The sequence below is a fragment of the Podarcis bocagei genome, assembly GCF_964188305.1.
Source record: "Podarcis bocagei genome assembly, chromosome: 3".
Taxonomy (NCBI): Eukaryota; Metazoa; Chordata; class Lepidosauria; order Squamata; family Lacertidae; genus Podarcis; species Podarcis bocagei.
In genome coordinates this window covers 76,881,829-76,903,368 of record NC_138127.1, presented here as the reverse complement: position 1 = coordinate 76,903,368, position 21,540 = coordinate 76,881,829, and the positions used below count along the sequence as shown (strand labels likewise).

Below are 21,540 nucleotides of genomic sequence, written 5' to 3'. Positions count from 1 at the left end.
TGTAGATGATTGCACTTCTCATCTTTCTTTTCAGGTCTTACTCTCTTCTATTATCTTTCCTCTTGTTGCTTTTATTTAATTTATCACCAAGTAATGCCATTTCTTCTGGCAAAAGTGTGTCTTCTCTATCCAATTTCTCATCTTGAACTACTGTTAAATTCCTCCCTTTCCCTTGTCAATCCAGAACTCTGCTGACAAATAATTTCTTTCTAGTTGTGCAGACCATGCCAATCTTGATGCTACTCATTTTCATTCACACCAACGCAAACTCTGTGACCCGATTTTTAAAATGCACCAGGTATATCCCCAAGGCTTTTGCTCTTCTAATTTTGCCCTCAGTTCCTTGGAACACACTTTGCTCTCTCAAGCATCTCTGCCGCTTCTTTCCTGCTGCCATTCTTTTATTATCCTCTCTCACCCCGCCAGCTTGTGCTCCCTTCCCTACTGTCAAACTTACTGTAAGTTCTTTGGGGCAGCATGTTATTAATTTTGCTTATATTTCTTTGCCATGTTCCCTGACAATAGTGCAATACTAAATCCTCAAAGGCATGAACGTGAGTATACTGGGATATCTCGGGATGAATGTGAGTATACTGGGACATCTCTGTGGTAGACTGACAAGAATTTCTGATTCCCTGTTGTTTAACAATAGTAAAAAGTAACTTTTCCTAAATAAGGCTGCTAAAATTGAAGAAAGCTAACTGTTCTGCTGCTGAAAGCAAATTTCTAAGTTCAGAATGTGCTTGTAGACACCACATTCTTTAATTTCATACTATACTATATTATATATTATTATTATTATTACAGTTAGCTCTGGCTGGTAGATCTAGGAGTTCTAGTGAAAAACAAAGCTGTAATTCGACTTCCGGGTTGGCGCCATCGCCGAATGGCGGACTCCCTCCAAGCTCCGGAGGGAGTCTGCTCGGCAGGGGTTGGGTCCTACCGTGCCGGCGACGCGGGGACCCTCAAAAACCACGGGCACAGAGCCCGTGGACATGGTTGACTCGGCGGGCACCGTTAGTGCCCCCCAACCCGCGAAGGAGCCTTTTTAAAGGCTACGGAGCGGGGGATGGGGGTGGCGTGGTGCTATGAGTCCTCTGCTTTCCCTGCCGAGCGAAGCCGCATGCCATTCGACAGAGAGCGCTGACTTCTTCTATTGAAAATTTGGACTATAAACAACAACCCGTGAGTAATTTGGAAATCGGACTTAAAAGGAGAAATTTTTTTTTCCGGATTTGGCACGAGCAGGGGAGATCCAAAAAGGAAGTCAGTCTCCCCCCTATTGTAGACATTTTAAAACAAGGATTTGGCAACTAAGGTCGAGAAAGGAGCTTGCTTCTGTTTACTGATAAAAATTATTAATTCCACGATGGGAAATTATAAGAACTGTGCTGGAGGAGAAGAGTGGATGGTGAGAGTGAAAGTGCAACCCCCCCGGGAACCGGGGCGATCCGCGAGAGAGCCTGGCGAAGAGAGACAGAGACTTTGACAGCTGTCAAAGTAGCTGTCAAAGTTGGAGAATATAAAGAGGACTTTGCTATGAGGACTTTGCTGGTTAGTTTTGTTACAATTTGGATATAAATTGTCGAAAATAAGGAATAACAATTTGACTTTTGGATTTGAGGAAACAAAGTTACTATAATCCCCCTAGAGGGGCTTTGGGACATTACAAGAACGGTCGTAAGTGGAAAAATACTCTTGGAATCGCACAGGACTTGTTATCTTCTGGGAAAGCTGCAAAAACGAAACAGTATTTTGTCTACAGAGGTGTTTATATTAAAGGAGACAATAGAATCATCTATTGAAGAATGGAAGGGACTGGACGCAAGTTTTTGTTCCTGAACTAACAACAACCCCTGTAGAGGTATCAAATTTTTGAATTAGAATGTTTTTGCAGCGGAACAGGAAAAGAAACCTGAGAAAGTGAGAAAAAAGAACAAAGGACTGATGACGACTTGGAAAGAACAAGGGAGGAGCCATATTATTGTGAAAGACCAAGGAAAACTAAAGGCCTGTCAGGGGCCTCTTTAAGACTGGGCGTCTGAAGTTAAACATTATTTAAAAAAAAAACAATAAAAAAAACCCGGCAAGGAGGAACTGGAAAAACCCCCCCGGCTATGGACGTGAGATCTCCAGGCTGACAGTAGATAGATTGATGGACATGGGGAATCGAAACCGGGGAAGGGTGGGGGGAGATCTGGAATCCAAAGGGTGTACAACTATTTTTTGAATCTTTTTATATTTTTTACCTTGTTTGGACGTGTTTATCAAAAAAAGGGAATTCGTGGAAGGAAATTGGGGTGGACCTTGGGGGAAAAACTTTCTTTTAATGATGAGGGATGGTGGAATGTAAAGGGAAAGTGGTTATATTACTAAATTGAATAGTGGGTTAAACAAAATAAGTTTTAAATTGGGAGTAAGAACTTGTGGAACCAAATTAATGAAAGGGGAATACAATAGGGAGGGGGTTGGGGGAGTCCTGGAAAGATGTTAATGAAAGTAAGGCTTCAATTGTAAAGGTTTATTTTTTCTTTTTCTTTTGTTTTTTCTTTTTTGAGTTTTGGAAATTTCAATAAATATGATTTTTTTTAATTAAAAAAAAACAAAGCTGTAAGTCTATTCACCCCATAAGAAAATATTGTTTATTATTTATTACATTTCTAAACCGCCTTTGATCCAAGGATCGTAGGGCAGTTTACAATATAAAAACACAAAAATGCAAAACATAATAACATATAAAACATATACCCCCCATCTCTCTCTCTCTCAGACACACACACACACACACACACACACACACACACACAGGGAGAGGGAGGCAGAGAGCTTAAAAGTCCAAGCAGAATTTCTGAAAATCGGCAACCCATGTCAGCTCATTTTTTTTGGCAGAAAAATATAAGAAGAAAAAGCTCAACAACATTTGTCCAGATTTTCACTTTTTGAAATATGGCAACCCTAGTTTAATTAGTTAAAGGGCTGAGAGTATAGGAAAGTTTTTGCCTGGCGCCTAAATATATGTGTAGAAGGCACCAACCAAGCCGCCCTGGGGAGAGCATTCCACAATTTTGAATTTAATGTAGTAATGTTCAGATTGTACGAATGTGACTTGGAAGCATTCAGCACTTCAAATACATTTATAAAACACATTCCAAAAGTGCACTTTTGAGCCACAGACCATCACCAGGAAGCAGTGACTATACCCGAAGCAATGGCATTTATTCCTCTCTGAAGGCCACTCCACATGGAAAAAGTCACTTTTATTTGATTTACACAAAAGAAAGTCCAGACAGTATGATACAGCATCAAAATTATCAGTGAACCTACACACTTGTGCATTCGTGCTAAACCATAAAAGGTAAAGGGGTCCAGTCGTGGCTGACTCTGGGTTTGTGGCGCTCATCTCGCTTTAGAGTTTGGGTGTAATCCTTGATGCCTCCCTTTCCATGGAGGCGCAAGTCACAGCAACAGCCAAGGCGACATTTTTCCACCTTCGCCGCATCAAGCAGTTGGTCCCTTACCTTTCCCGCCCCGACCTGGCCACAGTGATCCATGCGACAGTCATCTCCAGGCTTGACTACTGTAACTCGCTCTACGCGGGGCTGCCCTTGAAGCTGTCCCAGAAACTCCAGCGGGTACAGAATGCTGCAGCGAGGCTCCTCACAGGGTCTCTGCCATGGGAGCATATTCATCCAGTGCTTTTCAAGCTGCACTGGCTCCCGGTGGAGTACAGGGTCAGATTTAAGGTGCTGCTTTTGACCTTTAAAGCCCTTCACGGCCTAGGACCCTCGTACCTACGGGACCGCCTCGCCTGGTATGCCCCACGGAGAGCCTCAAGGTCCATAAATATCAACACCCTAGTGGTCCCAGGCCCTAAGGAAGTTAGATTGGCTTCAACCAGAGCCAGGGCCTTTTCAGCACTGGCCCCAACTTGGTGGAACGCTCTGTCTCATGAGACCAGGGCCCTGCGGGATCTGATCTCTTTCCGCAGGGCCTGTAAGACAGAGTTGTTCCGCCTGGCCTTTGGATTGGAGCCAATTTGATTCCCTCCGCCCCCTTTTTCTTTTTTTCTTTTCCTTCTCCTGCAATGAGGCTCCATTTTAATATTTTAATGTTCCATTATTTTAATGTTGTATTTTATTTTTGTTTTTAAGTTGTAATCACTCATCTTGTTTTTATTATTGCTTGTAAGCCGCTCTGAGCCCGGCCTTGGCTGGGGAGGGCGGGGTATAAATAAAAATTATTATTATTATTATTATTTATTGGCCGAGGGAGCTGGTGTACAGCTTCTGGGTCATGTGGCCAGCATAACTAAGCCGCTTCTGGCGAACCAGAGTAGTGCACGGAAATGCTGTTTACTTTCCCGCCGGAGTGGTATCTATTTATCTACTTGCACTTTGACGTGCTTTCGAACTGCTAGGTTGGCAGGAGCAGGGACCGAGCAACGGGAGCTCATCCCGTTGCGGGGACTCGAACCGCCGACCTTCTGATTGGCAAGCCCTAGGCTCTGTGGTTTAACCCACAGCGCCACCCACGTCCCGTGTTAAACCATAGCTTGGCCTTAATGTGACACGCAAACCAGGCCAATGTCTCATTATAGACACATTGGAAGCACTGGGCTGGATGTATAGCAGGGATAAGCACGGGTGGGATTCCCTGCTCCCCACTGGGAGATTGTTGTTTCAAGGCAACTAACACATAAGATTATTAAAAACAGTTAATCCACTTAAGGAACCTTTGGATGTCACTTCAAAACCCAGTCGAGTTTGGGGGCTGCTATACCCATCCAACATCCAGGTCGTTCAAACCTTAGAAATTTCTCAAATTTCTGCTACTCCCATCAATGTGGGCTGGGTAGCTGTACTATCAAATAGCAGTAAGGACGATCCACAGTTGATCTGTGCCCTATGCCACATCAAAAAAAGGTTGCGGCTGTTTTGAACCCACTTCAGAATATGTGCAGTATTTGCTCTCAAGCTCCTGCCCTATGGGTACTAGTATCACTTGTAGAAGTCTCATAAAGCATAACTTTTCAAGATAAAACACCACTGAACACATGGCAGGTCAAACTTGCATTTTAAATTGTAAACTTTTAAATGGAATAATTGTGACACATTTTTTTCTACCCTGAGAAGATTGGTGGGGAGAGAATTGAATTAAAGTACCTGTCAGATCTGTTCCTTCGGGAAAGATGAGAAGCTGCAGTGGCTCGTTAATGTCACAGAAGTAATCCAGCATATTTTCAAAATGATTTTTGTCTTCTTCCCATCTTCTATTAATAAAAATGAAGGCAGCAACCTGCATGGCCCAGCCTAAAACAATTTTGAAGAGTCTTTTAAATACTGTGCTGGAAATTTCTTGCTTGTGCATATCCATAACTTAACTTCTCAAATTATCAAACATAAATTTTGTAACACTGTGTTAAAAAGGATTATAGAAAGCTTAGGATTTGGAGAACGATTCAAGGGTTTAATAAATCAATTATATTTGAGGAACAAGGCATATGCAGTCGTGAACAATGGTATAACAGAACAAATAACACTAGTCCAAGGTACAAGACAAGGATGCCCCCTTTCCCCAATTTTATTTGTATTGGTCATTGAAACTCTGGTCAATGTAATTATAGAAGATGGAAATATAAAAGGAGTAAGCAATAATGGAAAAGAGAATATAAGCTTATTTGCAGATGACACCTTGCTAGCAATCAAAAATCCGTTGGATAATATGCAGGCAATAGAGGCACATTAGAAAAAAAAAGGGGAGAAAAAACAAGGTTGTGAATTAATTGGTCCAAATCAGAGATGATGATATTTAACTACGATGAAGATGTAAACCAAAAACTTTTGAAGGAAAAAAAATAGATATAAAATTAAGACATGTAATAAAGTACTTGGGAATAAATATAATAAGAAATTTAGAAGATTTAGAACAAGAAAATCTTAACAAATTAAAAGAGGCAAAGGGTGTTTAAGGAGATAACAGAAATCACTGGGTTAAAGCTGGCCAAATGTCCAGAGGTAGCACTGTTCTCAATTTATGATGGGGTGGAAGGTTCACAGGCTATGAAAGACTTGCTCACAAATTTACTGACCCCTGCACGAGGTGTTATATCTTGGAAGTGGAAGGGGTGAGGTGAATATAAAATGGAAGAATGGTATAAAGAGGTGTGAGATATAGCTATTAATAATAAATTACCATGTGCTCTTAAGGTAAGACAGGGAATATGCAGGAGAAATGATTTTGATGAAATATGGAAGGTATTTGTAGAATTTGTATTGTTAAAATGGAAAGAGGTCAAATCATTGCAAGAGGTGTTGAAATTTGGGAGGTTGGATAGTTACAATGGAATGGTCTTGGGGTGGGGGCGCACATTTTTATTTGTATTTATTTATTATTATTACTTTGTTAAAATAAAAATAATAAAAAGGATATTAAAAAACAAACAAACAAACAGATAATTTTATGTGAAAACATAACCAATTTCTTAGGGAAGACCACTTTGCATGTAATACAGTTATTATAGAAAAAAGTGTATGGGCTAGCACTAAAATATGTCAGATGTGTTAGTGACCCCTCTGAAAGGTGTGGGAAAAAGTAGGTGTTATGTTATTCTTAATGATATTAAATCAGGGGTGCAAAATAACACTAAGAGACTGAGTCATGTCTAACATTAAAAACGTGAGCTAGAACATAAAATACTTGGGACCTATTAAGAATACACAGGCGAAATTGTCTTATAATTAAGATTTTTTTTTTAGCAGAAGTACATTTTTACAGCTTTTTAGCTCAATATCATTACTGAAACTCAAGCATCTTGCCTTCTCATTTCAATTTGCAAATTCAACTGCCTATCATTGTAAAGTGATAAGTCCTTGAAATGCACACCATTTGATCTTTTCTTTCTTTTTGCAGAATCTGACCTGTGCTGCATAAATTAATGCATTTCACATGTGAACTCAGTGACCTGGCAAACAATTACCAGATTCAATATGGGGCAGAGTTGCTGCACTATTAATAGTTGTATTCAAGGGGAAATGTTGAATGTTACAGTTTCACCAACCAACTAGTTGCAGGAGAAGCCACTACAAAAAAAGTCCTTCATTTGAAAGCAAATGTGAGGTCCTCCAGATATTGTGGACTACAACTCCCATAATCCCAGACCACTGGTCATATTGGCTGGGTCAGACAGGAAGTGTAGTCTACTGCATGTGGAGAGTACCATGTTGGCTAAAGGGTCCTCAAGCTGGAAACAACTACAAGATACCACATAATGTGTCAGAGACCACGTTGCACATACTATCATTTATTGTAGGGCATGCTGCATAGCCATCTCTCCTTGTAGAAATTTGGAAGAAACTCCTTTACTCCAGAACATCAGACAATAGCTCATTATGTAGCTCCCACAAGTAGGTAATTGAAAAAAAATTGAAAATGTGTTTTTCAATTATAATGGGGGTGGTATCTACGTTCTCTCTCTCTCTCTCTCTCTCTCTCTCTCTCTCTCTCTCTCTCTCTCTCTCTCTGTCTCTCTCTCTCTCTGTGTACAGTGGATTTTGGAATACTGTTTATCATCTTGAGCACCACAGGAGTCAAAAGACATCTTAAGAAAATTTATGAACTAGCATAAATAAATAAATAAATAAATATGCATGCAACAGATTGCATCAGTGACTTTTACATCCTTTTTCTATGGCTGAAAGTAGAGTAGGTTAATTTCAACACTATGATCTAATAAGGGCATTCAGATGACCCAATAAAGATCTATCTCTTCAGGGAAGGAAGAGAACTGGATTCTGTGTTCTTTATGATTTTAGTCCATGTAAAGTTCTTTTCCTGGTGTTGCAGTAACCATCCCATTAATAAATGCACTATCATGACTGAGGAAACCCTCAAATTCTAACAGAAGAATCCTACATATATTGACTCAGAAGTAAGCCAATGAGTTCTATGTTGCTTTCAGGTTAAGTCACTTGCTTCAAAAGACAACGCTCTAAGTGGAGCAAAAGAAAGAAATAATTTTTTTTCTCTAGAAAAAAAAATATTCAGGCTTGTTTCCCATAGATGATTTTTGAGAGGAAGCAGAAATTTGGCCGTTTCTAAAGCTTGCACAAAGTGCAAGACACATTTACTTCTTTTCTCCTTTATATGTGAAAGTAAATGTGAAAGCCTTCAATATTGTGGGGAATATATGAGACGAAAAACATGAAAATTTAGCTATGAATTAAAGAAAATGTCACACAAGCTACAGCTTTGATATTATTTTTTAAAAATTGCAAAAGCATCCCTCTGCAATTCTACTTTATGTCCATGGACACTAGCATCTTTCATCACCAGCCATTTCTGGAAAAGCGAGTGCTTCCTTGTTTGATCCTTTCTCTACAGCCAGGATCCAACAAAATGAATGAATGGAGGAAGACTTGCATGCAGGTAAGGTTCAGTTTAATCATCAGTAAGGACTGCTGCAGCAAAACAAAACCTTAGCTGAATATCCATCTATTATTTCTGTGAACTCTGGTATGCAGTATTCACCCCTAATCCACATGCTTGTCTCATTGCTTGACATGCAACCTCAAGTCTGCCTACTTAGTCTATAAGGCTGTTGGCATCCATCTGTCTCAGGAGACAATGGAATGTGTCTCCAAGGGTGAAGTCATTACTGGCAAGTGATCTCCCCGGGGTACAAGCCTGGGCTGTGTGCATGGAGGTCCTGGGCTGCCCAGACGACAAGACCCCCCTCTCTAGTTAATCAGGTAGTAAGTACATTGGCTCCTTGCCCTCTACATTAAGATGTTTCTGAAGCTTGAGCTGGAAGGTATGGACATTTCAAGTGAATCGGAACATATTATTTCCTCTCCCCCACCCCTATTTTGTATAAACAAAACTTTTATAGGATGTTTAGTAGATGATTTGCTTACTTGAGTCATCTGGCACATTTGCTTAGCAGGCAAAAACATGCAAATTAGTTGTTTTAGTGATTTTAACACACTGGCCTGAATTGAGTTTACCTATGGGAGACTAGATGAACGCTTTTTTAACCAAACCTTTGGCCTTTGTGTTTTGGTCCCTTCAAATTATTATTCTAAGCCATCGCTTTTCACAAAATGTTCCCTTACAACACAGACCTTTATGAGACCAGACTTATTTAAAGCATAAAAAGCAGAATTACAAGTTATTACAATAGTCATTTTATTGCCCTTTCCCAGCACGAATTTAGAGCAGAGTTAATGTTCAAACTTCCAAAATAATAATAATAATAAATCTGGTATGCATCTTTCTGATGTAAACAATTCTACAAGAGTGATAACACTACAGAGAACACTTTCCAACAAACACTCCCAAAGCTACCTCATAATATAAATAACTCTAAAGTAATTAAGTCTGACAGCCCTTGATGAAATTGCTGGAAGATATCACATGTCACTGTTGCTCAGACTCTCACTTAAAGAGTCCATTGCCTCCAGTCCACAAAGCAAACCACAAGCTATTTATACAGCACTTAGATAATGGAAGGCCTATGCTTAACAGAAACCTTTGACCCTACTCAAATATTATCTTTCACAAAGAAAGAGGTGGCCTCCCTGTGGAGGAGCTGTGGACTTGACCATTTCCACAATTTTATTACTGCATTATGCATAACTTGGAAAAACAGACCAAGGTCTAACCATACAATTTTCTGATGCAGCTAACGCCATGCCATGGTTATTTCCACATGTGTGGTATTGTGTGGAACACCCAAAATGCAATTCAAAAATAACCTGCAAAAGTCACTATATGAGAATTTTATTATCTAAAAAAAATTGCAAGGGAAGCAGCCATCAGGGAATAGCTAACACTGAAAGACTTCTGGAAAAGTTATCCCACCATAGCCTTCCACCTCGAACAACTCCTGGGTTCTCCTGAATCTCTCAGCAGGTTTTGATACCATCAGCCATGGTACCCTCTCTGTGGTTGGGAGATGGAGGCATAATATTATAATGATTCCGCTGCAACCTGCAGGGCTGCTTCCAGCGTGTAGCATTGGGTGACTTCTGTTCAGCCCTTTGGCAATTGTGCTGTGGGGTTTGGCAAAGTTCCATGAGGTCCCTGGTGCTATCTAGCATCTATATGAAGTTGAGTGGAGTTATCACAGGATTTGGGGCTCAATGTCATCAATGACAACCAGCGCTGTTTCTCCATACCATCTGAACTAGGTGAAACTGCTTTGGTGGTAGTCCAGTGTCTGGAGGCAGCAGTGGGATGCATGAGGTCCAATAAACTGAGGTTGAATTTTGACAAGATGGTGGTGCTGTTGGTAAGTGATTCCCAGAGTTGCATTCATCCATAAACAGCAGGTTCAGAGTCTGGGGATACTCCTAAATCCAGTGCTATCACCACTTGAGGCTCAGGTGGATTTGGTGGTGAAAAGGACCCATCAGCTGTGGCCATTCCTGCACTGGCCACAGTGGGACATGCTCTGGTAACCTCACGTTTCACTTGCACAGAAAGGAGCTGTGACCCACAAACTCTAATATAACTTCCCACTTCGCTGTGGAAAGAACACCAGGAGAGGAAGAGAGAGAGAGAGGCAGGCAAACACCTTAGAACTTGCTCGATGTTCCCATTCCTCATACAGAGTCATTTAGCATCAATTGCCAACTGAGAAAGATACTGATAAAATTTTAATGTTATTGTGATTTTGTTAATGTATTTTTTTGGAAGGATTTATATCCCCAAAGATAGGATTTAATAACTGATTGACTGACTGACTGACTGAACGAATGAACAGCCAGTAAATAGCAAGGGTTGTATTCAATGTTCCAGGTGCAGAGTTCCAGAGGTGAAATGGGACCTCTGTTTCCTCTCTTTCCCTGTGCACCCCCAAAATCTTCTCTGAAGAAATCCCCAAACCTTCAGAGCTGATTATAAGAATGTGAGAATGGGGGCTGGAAAGGATAGGAGATAAAAAGGAAGCTCCACATGCATGCATGGAAACCCACTGCAGCAGCATTGAATAAAACTCCAGGATTTTGGCAAAACAAATTGAAGTTATCATCATCAAGCCGTCCTTGCTGATATTTGCTTATTACTGGCAGAAGCTCTAATGGGTAATTTAAGTTTTAAGAATGGTAAGTAATTAAAAGAAAAAAGGCAAATGCTCTCCAAGGTACTCTTTGTTCATTCTTACAGTTATACCAGTGGTAAGTGAACTGTACCATACCATACATTCCACAAGTTAATTGGTGAAAGAGTAAAGATGACCTAGCAATAAATGGGTGTGATTAAACTGATGGAAATTTTGTTTGAGAAGTGAAAGCTTGTTAGAGCCTATACGTTCAACAGAACAAAACTGAAGATTGGTATGCACAATGCAACCGGTACCTTAATAGTTTCTGATGATATCAGCTGAGAAATCAAAGTAATAGTAGAATAGTGAGTGAAAGCAATAAATACAATCAGAACTTTTCTGAAAGGGCAAACTCTAAATAGTGGAGGGTGGCCAGTTAACTTAATTTTTACAAGTGTACACATAAAACAAAGTATATTTTTGTGAACCAGTGAAGTGAACAGCTTTTGCTAAATGAACATTACTTGGCCACTATGAGGAACAGAAGGCTGGACTAGATAGGTCTTTGGAGCTGACCCAGGAGGGCTACACTTGTGTGCTTAGAAAGTTTCAACACAGGCTACATGCGTAGCCCCTGACAAAACTGGTATGTGTACCACACTATCTATTATCACCACACTAGGATATACTCTATATAAGATAAAGAGAATACAAACAATGCCTTGAGACTTCTCAAGTTGATTGAGGCTGACAGTGCCACGGCTACATTTGAAGAGTTGCTGTTTATTTTCTACCCCTTTTAAATGCAAAAGGAAAGCGCAGAACTACTTCACAGGCCAGTTTCGACGTGATGAACTTGGCCTAATAAACCTGAGTTTATTATGGCACACATCAGCTTCAGAGATTCTATTGTGGTTTGTTTAAAAGGGAGAGGAGCGCTCCAGGCCCAACATGCATTGTTGGCTTTAAAGGTGATGGTTCGTTACAACTGAATGGGCTCTTTGTTATTTCCTTTCTGTCACTTACATTCCATCAAAATAACACAGCTGTGAACAGCAGAATCTTCAGTACTGAGTAGGTAAGAATAAGTGTTCTTAGTAAGTTTTAAACCAAGAATAAAAAAGTATAGTGTTATCAATGACTACTACTCATGATAGCTATATGCTGCCTCCAGGTAGAGAGGGAGCATGCCCCAGAATAACGGTTGCGGGAGAGGGCTACAGCCCATTGGTCTTGCTTACAAGTTTCTCAAAAGGCATCATGGGAAACAGGATGCTAAAAAATAAGCAGCCTCTGGTCTGATCCAACAGAGCGCTTCTTATGCCTCCTCTTTTCCAGGCTAAACATACCTAGCTCCTTCAACTGTTCAAATACAGCTTGGTTTCCAGACCCTTGATCATCTTGGTTGCCCTCCTCTGCAAATGTTCCAGCTTGTCAATATCCTTCTTAAATTGTGGCACCCAGAACTAGACACTACTCCAGGTGGGTCTCAACAAGACAGAATACAGCAGTACCATTACTTCCCTTGATAAGGACACTATACTTCTGTTGATGCAGCCTAGAAAAACATTAGCCTTTTTTGCTGCAGCATCACACTGTTGATTCATAATAAAAAAATTCCTTCCAGTAGCACCTTAAAGACCAACTAAGTTAGTTCTTGGTATGAGCTTTCGTGTGCATGCACACTTCTTCAGATACCAAGGTATCTGAAGATACCTTGAAGTGTGCATGCACACGAAAGCTCATACCAAGAACTAACTTAGTTGGTCTTTAAGGTGCTACTGGAAGGATTTTTTTTATTTTGACTATGGCAGACCAACACGGCTACCTATCTGTAACTGTTGATTCATGTTAAGCTACTGGCAATCCATGTGTCCCTCATCGTATATTTGTGCAGCTGTTCTTCCTGCCAAATTATAGAACCTTATATTTGTCCCTACTGAAATTTATTTTGTTAGTCTGGGCCCTGTCTACTGTACGCTGAAGGTCATCAAGCCGACCAACAAATCCACCTAACAGTACCTCATCCAGACTACATTTTACCAGCTTCTCTGCAAAAATAGCATGGGAGACTTTGTCAATAGCCTTACTGAAATCAAGATAGACTATGTCCACAGCATTCCCTGATCCACAAAACTTGTATGTCTATCAGAAAAAGAAATGGGATTTGTCTTCTAAGAGTTTGACTACTGTGCAATAAAACAAGACAGCACAAACAAATATGCATCTGATTTGAAGAGAGTAATATTTTAAGACACATTTTGAAAACAAATTATTTTAGACTATGTGAATTGGAAAGCAGTTTACATGCTTAACAGATAGAAGGTTTCAGATATCATTTTGGAATTTTTCTCTTTCTGCATGGCTCCACAGATCCCTTAAGACAGCTAACAATAATGCCGAAAAATAATAAATAGAACAATGAAACCCATCATTATAAAAACAGCAGAGCTACAATCAAATATTCTGAACTACCATATAAGGCAGCAAATATTACAACAACATATAAAGCTAAACAAAAAAGAAATTTTTTATCATGTTGGTGACCTACCAAATCCTGGAATGCCTTTGAGGCTAGATTTGAGACATATTTTTTCAAGTCTGAGGTAGCTATATCTCAGCAGGCAGTTCCATAGGAACATCCAGTCCATTCGAGTTCGGTGGTTCATGATAATGACACTTCTTTCTCCGGGGATGAATCCATCACCTGTTATAACCACTTTTGCTCCAAATACAATCTCCAGTAAGGCCTAAGAGAAATAATTTGATTTTATATTAACTTTGAAAACATGCAAATATCTGAGAACAAATAATTTACAATGATATAAATCAAGACATTATCTTGCAACAAAGGTTTATAGTAGCCAGTGCATGTTTCTAGTTTTTAAAAAGTATTTAGCACAATGGTTTGGGGAAAGCATTTGAGGAGTAGCATACTGTTCAACTGCACAGTACCAATGGGACTATTACAGAGCACCCACTGCAGGAAAAAAATGCGGACCTTGCATACTCAAAGGACACAATGTCAAATAACCACATGATTCAGAAGAACCATTATAGTTATCGTGAAAGCAGCAGAAAATCGACACATTAATTCAAGGCAGTCATATTTATCTCCCCAAACAATGAACACCTTCACCCTTCCATGCATGAAGCAAGATTTGCCTGCGCTGTGGGATATCCTGCCTGACAGCATCTACCCTTTGGATGACTCCTTCTGGGAAGCCTCATCCCACACCAATCTCTCTATGCCTTTCTCTGACACTGCTCTTTCTGTCCATAGACTGGTCAGGCTGTGGTTTGCTGCATGGCAGAATCATTTAACTCAGGGGTTGGAAACCTTTTCGGCTCCATGGGCTGATAATGATACGCTTCACAGGACAACCCACCTGTCAGTCTCCTGACTTCCCTATTATGTCAGCTGCAGGGTGCTTTGTAGTCCCAAAGTCAGGACTTCAAAGCACCTTGCAAGGCCAGTGCCCCCCTTCATTTCAGCAGGAGTTTCCATACAGGCCCCCTTTCTGAATCAGGAAGGTGCTGCATGGAATCCAGCCAAACCAAGCAGGATTTATCAGCTGACAAGCATGGAGGTCAAATCCTGCTGCTTCAGCTGTGCTGCTCCCCTGTTCCTTGGTTGGAACAGGAATGTAGCCCACACAGGATTTAACCATAGCTTCCCATCCATTAGATGATGTCATGAGTGACATTAGCAGATGGGTGGAAACGGCTTTGGGAAAATGGCTTTGTGGGTCAACTTGAGGACGGGCCAATATTGGCTTGTAAGTCAGAAGTTCCCTACCCCTGACATAATTAATCGGTATTGTTATAATTTTTAGAGTTATGTCTTTTTTATATAAAAAAGTTGCACATCAGCTTGAATTGTTATTAGAAAAGACATTTTAAAATTACTACGCAAGTGAATAGTATTTACACTATTTGAACAGTTAAGGTTATCCAGCTTCAAATTATAGAGGAAATAACTTTCTTCCTGTCTAACTGATCACAGAGTTGCTTCGAGAATAAAGTAACTATGGACATGTAATCCTGAGCCTTTCAGAGAAAGGTTGGGATACAAAGATGATGGTTAAAAACAACCAATTGCAATGGCAGAAAAGGTGACGAAGGCACTCAGACCCACAATAGAATCAAAACACCAATTTTCTTCCCTGAACTACCCAAGGGGAAAAGTGAAGCCTTCTAACCCAAAATAAACCTTGACGTTTGGAATATAAAACAGCATTAGAATTAGAAAAGATGAAGGAACAAGGAAATAAGACAGACAATGTCTCATCTAATCAACAGAGATGTCACTTACCTCTGTGAAGGGCTTTTAGTTCCCTGTGTGAAATGAACTATATAAAGAGCATAAAGCATTAATGGATGACTCAGCTAACTGCAGTACTGGCATGTTATTATTGATCAAGGTTAAAAATGAACCATTATAAAAGCATAGCAAACTCTGCACCGCTATTCGGACTGACCATCTATCGAGGTGGGAGAGAGATAGTTTTGCTCATTAACATGTTGCTTACAACTATTAACACACAGTGGTAGCTAGTGCCTCCAATAAGTGTGTGTGCTGCAAGTGTTCCCCAGCCCAGGTTCATCCATCAAAACCATTCCTACTTTCTCAACCTCAGTTTTGCCCATGGAAGTCTTCCCTATCAGTAATAATAGATAACCGGAGCCCCCACGCTCAGAAGCAGTATATCTCCAAAGAGGAAAAGAGTGGGTACTGTGGCCCTCATGCCCCACCTGTAAGCTTTCTAAAGGCATCGTGGGGTCATCGTGGTGCAACAGATGGACTAGGACTGAGGAGACACAGATTCAAATCCCCAGTCTACCACTCTTTCTCAATCCAACCTACCCCAAAGGGTTGTTATCCTAATAAAATGAAGAGGGAGAAGAGCCACATACACACCCCTGAGCTTCTTGCAGTACATAAATGTAGTAAGTTAAATAATTAAATACAGGTAAGATTGCTGGACTCTGGCTTAAATCTTAAAATAAGGCACCTTAAGGAATTCCACAGAAGGAAAGTTTTCCATCCCACGTGAAGCCACTTTTGTCCTCCAATGGTTGGATCACATGGGGTACAGGAAGTGGATCAGATACGTAGGGTACAGGAGGTATTTTTTGGGTGTCATCAGTCTGTATGTAATACCTGTGTGGTGCTGTGATTAGAATGCTGCACTAGGGACTGAGCCATTCAGTCATGAAGCTCACTGGGTGGCCTTGGGCCATTCACTGCCTGTCAGCCTCATTAACCTCACAGGGTTCTTATGAGGATAAAATGGGGAAGGTCAGGGCTGTTTGAGACTGGAACAGACTTCCATGAGAGGTGGTGGACTCTCCTTCCTTAGGGGTTTTTATTCAGAGATTGGATAGTCATCTGTCATGTGTGATCTAGTTGAGATTCCTGTATTGCAGTGGGTTGGAGTAGATGACCCTCAGGGTCCCTTCCAACTGTACAAATCAGGGATTCTGTACCTAAAATTCTATGCATTTACGTCACCTTGAGCCCCTTGGGGAAAGGTGGGATATAAATGAGATCATCATCTTATGAAAAAAATGAGAACTAGAGAATTAGTCACTTCAGGGCTTATGCATGACAAAGCAGACAAAGAAACATATACCATGGGACATATTTGTAAGTTCCACTACTTCTACTATCAGTCAATAAGTTGTTCCTTATTAAAAACAGGTTTTTAAAATGCTATCAGCATTGAACCAAAGAATGAACGAAAGAAGTAAAATGAAATTTACTTCTTATTTAGCCAGAATTTTTATTTCAGAGCTCTGCTCAGAGAAAACAAAGTAATATGTAAGTGACTATATGGTACAGATTATTTACGGATTCCAAATATTTGTAAACCTCTAAATGCATAGCCTCTGTGCAATATTATTAGATATTTGAAATCCATTTTAAGAAGACAGGAATCATAGAATTGTAGAGGAGGGAAGCACACCTGGTAGAGTCTCTAAAAATGCTGGCATTACGATAATTCAGGAAATAAATCAAATACATGATCAGAAGAAAACCGTTTGTTCCTACATTGATTTATTTCCAAAGACTCACCAAGTTCCCACTGAGTTCAATGGAGCTGGCTTCAAATTAATCTTCTTTGGGCTGCAGTCTCAGGGCACAATTATAACTCCCCACTGCTGTTGTTTTTTAAACAGTGAACAGCAGTGTTCATGTGTTTCTGTGAGACTGCAGTTCATAAACATAGTGCTGGAGATGAGATGGTTGAACTACAGCACTTCAGACCTAAATACAGTGGTGCCTCGCAAGACGAAATTAATTCGTTCCGCAAGTCTCTTCGTCTTGCGAGTTTTTCGTCTTGCGATGCACGGTTTCCCATAGGAATGCATTGAAAATCAATTAATGCGTTCCTAGGGAAACCGCCTTCAGACCAGGTCCGGGGACAGTCTGTCCCCGGACCTCTTCTGAAGGCTGGGGGGGGGGGGACAAGGGCTTTTCTTCCCACCCCCAGCATTTTAAAAAACCCCGGGACAGCGGAGGACTTCTCCGCTGTCCGGGCGATCTTTAAATGCTGGCGGGCGGCATTTTAAAATCGCCCGGGACAGCGGAGGACTTCTCCACTGTCCGGGGCGATTTAAAAGCCCCTGGGAAGGCAGGCAGGGGGGACAAAGACTTTCGCCCCCCGCCCGCCTTCAGAAGGTGTTCCCCCCCCCGCCCCGCTTCGGAGCAGCGTTCCGAAGCCGGGCGGTGGGGGCAGGTGGGGAGAAGCGATCTCCCCGCAGCCCCTTGCTTCAAAAGAGGTCCGGGGGCAGTGGGAAGCGCTTCCCGCTGTCCCCAGACCTCTTTTGAAGCAAGGGGCGGTGGGGAGAAGCGATCTTCCCGCAGCCCCTTGCTTCAAAAGAGGTCTGGGGGCAGCGGGAAGCGCTTCCCGCTGTCCCCGGACCTGGGGCTGCGGGGAGAAGATCGCTTCTCCCCGCCACCCCTTGCTTCAAAAGAGAAGACCCGCTGTCCCCAGGGCAAGCTTCGTTTTGCGAAGCAAGCCCATAGGGAAATTCGTCTTGCAAGGCAACTCGAAAACGAAAAAACCTTTCGTTTTGCGAGTTTTTCGTCTCGCGAGGCGTTCGTCTTGCGGGGTACTACTGTATACATTTTCTTCCATTCTGATTTCAGCATTACACTAAAATCCAAGTGGGACCTGCAACAAAATGTTGCCGTGTGAAGTGTTCCTGTTCAGGGTTCCAGCTGGCCAACCAGGATCTTACAGGACACTCTGTTCCATTCCCTCTGGTTTTCCCTTCCTTCAATAGTCAGCCAGCGTTTTGCTGCAATGGTAGTCAAGCTTCATTCACATTCATTCACCCGGTGCTTCTTTTCTATAGTTCTTAAAGTCTATATGAGATGTATGCACATGTACTCCTGATTAACATAGATACGCAGCATAGGATATTGCTTTGATGGCTACTCTGCCTTGTCACCTTACCCCTCAAGTAAGCTTACAAACAAAAATCATGTCAACCAACAACAACAAAGTTGTTGTTAAGCCACACAGTTAAAACAGCAGAAAAACAAGAAACTCATCAATACAGTGGAACCTCCAGATACAAATTTAATTCATTCTGGGGGTCCGTGTGCATCCCCCAAAAAAGGTAACCAGAGGCGCCGTTTCTGAACATGCGGCAAAACCCGGAAGGATACACTTCCGGGTTTGCCGCATTTGTAACCTGAAAGTTACATAACCAGAGCAGTACGTAACTGGACGGGCCACTGTACAGTGAAACAAACACATAGGTAACATTTAAGAGGTCTGGTAAAAATTTTGTTTTAAAAAATGTATTACTGGTCTGCTAACCACCTAAAGCTTACAAATTATTTTTAAAAGACTCTTCACTGTCATTACACTGATATATTAGGGTTAATAGGTGGTGACCTTGTCAGGCTGAGGACACTATGTGCTGGAAAGAAGTGACCTGAGAGTTATAGCTGTTAAGCATAGCAGTTCATCTCAAACCATTCCAACCAGGAAATCCTATCTTTTTTTCTCTCTCTCTCAAATAAATTACTATATTTTACATGGAAAAGAAGGAAAAAACATGACCACTTGTTGATGAACAATTAAAGGCGGATCATTCAAAGAATGAAGAAACAAAGATACCTTACAATAAAGCAGACTGCTGTATATTATAATTGAATTTTCCATTCCAGAACAGAACAAGGACTACTGTTAACTTATCTGATAGCTGTTCTTCCTTGGCCCTTCTATAGTTTGTCATTTTGGCCATCTGCCAAAGTCTTTCCAGTCCAGACACCTCCCATCTCTGTCTCAAGTTTAGACACAGTTGTCCATCACCTTCTGTCATTAGCTCTGAAGCTTATCCTGACAGGACATAGAAGATTATGCCTGCAATCCTAGGTACACTTAGGATAATAAGGTCTACTGAACAGGGCAAGGTTGTGTTGCATGGCTGCAATTCTATACCTGAAACTAAGTCCAAATATTGAATATAAAAAGTCATTGTTTGGCATTTTAAGACTGGGTGGTTTGAGCAGTTGGGACTTTTCATAAGATGTAAGATATAAGATATAAGCAACTTACCACTGGAAGTGTAAGCCAAGTAGCCACAACGCGATCAGTGATCCAGCGATACCAAGATGGGGAGAAAAACATCAATGGCAGCAAGGGGCCAAGCATGAAAATGCTTCCGAAAAAACTTCCCAAGAATAGTGTAAGTACAAAATAAATCCCTTTCCATGACACCATGGCTCTGAAAAAGAGAAAGAAAGGTGTTTATGGAAACAGCTTCAGTGTTGATGTCTTCCTGAATTGGCTCCTCTCCAAGCTTTTCAACTGACGGTACTCAATTTCTGTCATACATTTTGGATTTGAAACTACAGAGAGGGGAAGAAAACCAGTTTGTTGGCAAGTCAGCCTCAGGCCAGAGATGGTCAGTTTCTTAAAGCCACTCTGTACCTCCAGTGTAACCCACAATACAGCTGCCTAGATAACTTGCACCTTATAATCTGCCAGGAGCCGTGCATTCAGTATTGTCAGCCTAATTCTCTCTCCCAGTTGAAATCAAAACAGGCCGCCTGCCTCCCTGAACTACAGGCACTTTGTGAACAAAAGGAAGCTTTTTTGGTAAAAAATTTAACTTGTTTTATCTGCTGCATCTCCTTTGTAACCTCACTGTACACTGCTTAGAAACTACGCTGCTAAGCTGTGTATAAATTGTTGAATTAAAATAATTAAATAAAACCATTACTTCAAAAAGTAAAGGAACATGAAACGCTGAGGTGGGGGTGAGAATATGCGATTCTCAATGAGGCCATACCAGAGGCAAGGGGTTAAAGCCTGCTCCCTCCAGGTACCGGTCCAGCTCTGGTCCAGCTCTGGTCCCCAAGTCAGCTTTTGAATAAATCATGTACGGCACTAGCATAACATTTAGTTTGGCCTTCAGCCTAACGGGAATTCAAATGAGGGTGTCCAAGGGAGCATATCTCCCTGTCTGTCTTTACTCTAAAATTTTCTCACCTTCTGCTGCAGAATATGTTACTGCAGAACTGACCCCTCTGTAAGAAAAAATGCTACATCAATTCCCAAATCACCATTGCAACAGACACTGGGATGAATACAATACATCACCAATCTCTATTAAGATATAATCAGAATAAAATTATAAATATAATTAAGATAATATAAATTATGAAAAGACTATCAGAGTAGCTCTACTGTCGGTTAGAACCATAATGTAGATCTGTTATTAAATGTGCTAGATACAATAATACAATGTTGCTGGCCAAATGTGGACCAAAGAGTATCTTATTGTCTAGGAAACTTTCCATCATAGCAGCCACCTTGTTATCATGAAACAAATATGGAAACACTAATTTTCTAAATTAGAATCTGCAAATAGCCAGTTTTCCATTATTTAGGATTAAATTGGTTGTTTAGAAGATGAGGAGCTTAGCACAGGCTTTTCTTGTTCACTACTCTGAAGAGCTCTGTAAAAGGCAGCTTTAAAATTACATGCAAGAAATCACACAAGACAGACAGGAAACTAGTGCTTTCAGTTTGGTGGAAGTGGGGAGGAAAAGCAGTGGAAAAGCAACCCATTACGCAAAGCCATTGGAGCCCATTTATTTTCAAGTTCCAGTAAAGCATGAACATGCAGAACCTGGCTCTCTCCAGCAAATCAAGATGTGAGTACAATGGAGTGGTGTCTGAATTATCTAACAAATACATTGTGTCAAACAAGCACAGATTTTCTAAAATTGTGGCTTTTAGTTTTGGTAAATAACAGAACAAGAAAAAAAAGTCTCTTGTTTACAAAACACAAACACACGTACTGCTTATAAAGGAGAGGGCTGTCTTTCAAGCTTTTCATTCAGAATGCCAGAGAGTATTTTTAGTAAGCAATACAGGAAATATTATCCAATCCACCTAATTTGCATTTGGGAGGACTAGCATGAAGTTCCACCTCTGCCACTGACTCACTGTCTTGGTTCACACATAATG

General features: G+C 40.9%; 1 protein-coding gene across 1 annotated transcript in view; it reads right to left on the bottom strand.

The window, feature by feature from the left end:
• Positions 1 to 21,540, bottom strand: part of LCLAT1 (lysocardiolipin acyltransferase 1) — an 87,175-nt gene that overhangs the window by 39,287 nt on the left and 26,348 nt on the right. The window contains exons 2-4 of the mRNA XM_081186469.1: positions 19,621 to 19,789; positions 13,593 to 13,791; positions 5,163 to 5,309 (exon numbers count right to left, since the gene is read on the bottom strand). Coding sequence (XP_081042595.1) covers positions 5,163 to 5,309; positions 13,593 to 13,791; positions 19,621 to 19,785 — 511 coding nt within the window. The 5' untranslated portion in view covers positions 19,786 to 19,789. The remainder of the gene's footprint in view (positions 1 to 5,162; positions 5,310 to 13,592; positions 13,792 to 19,620; positions 19,790 to 21,540) is intronic.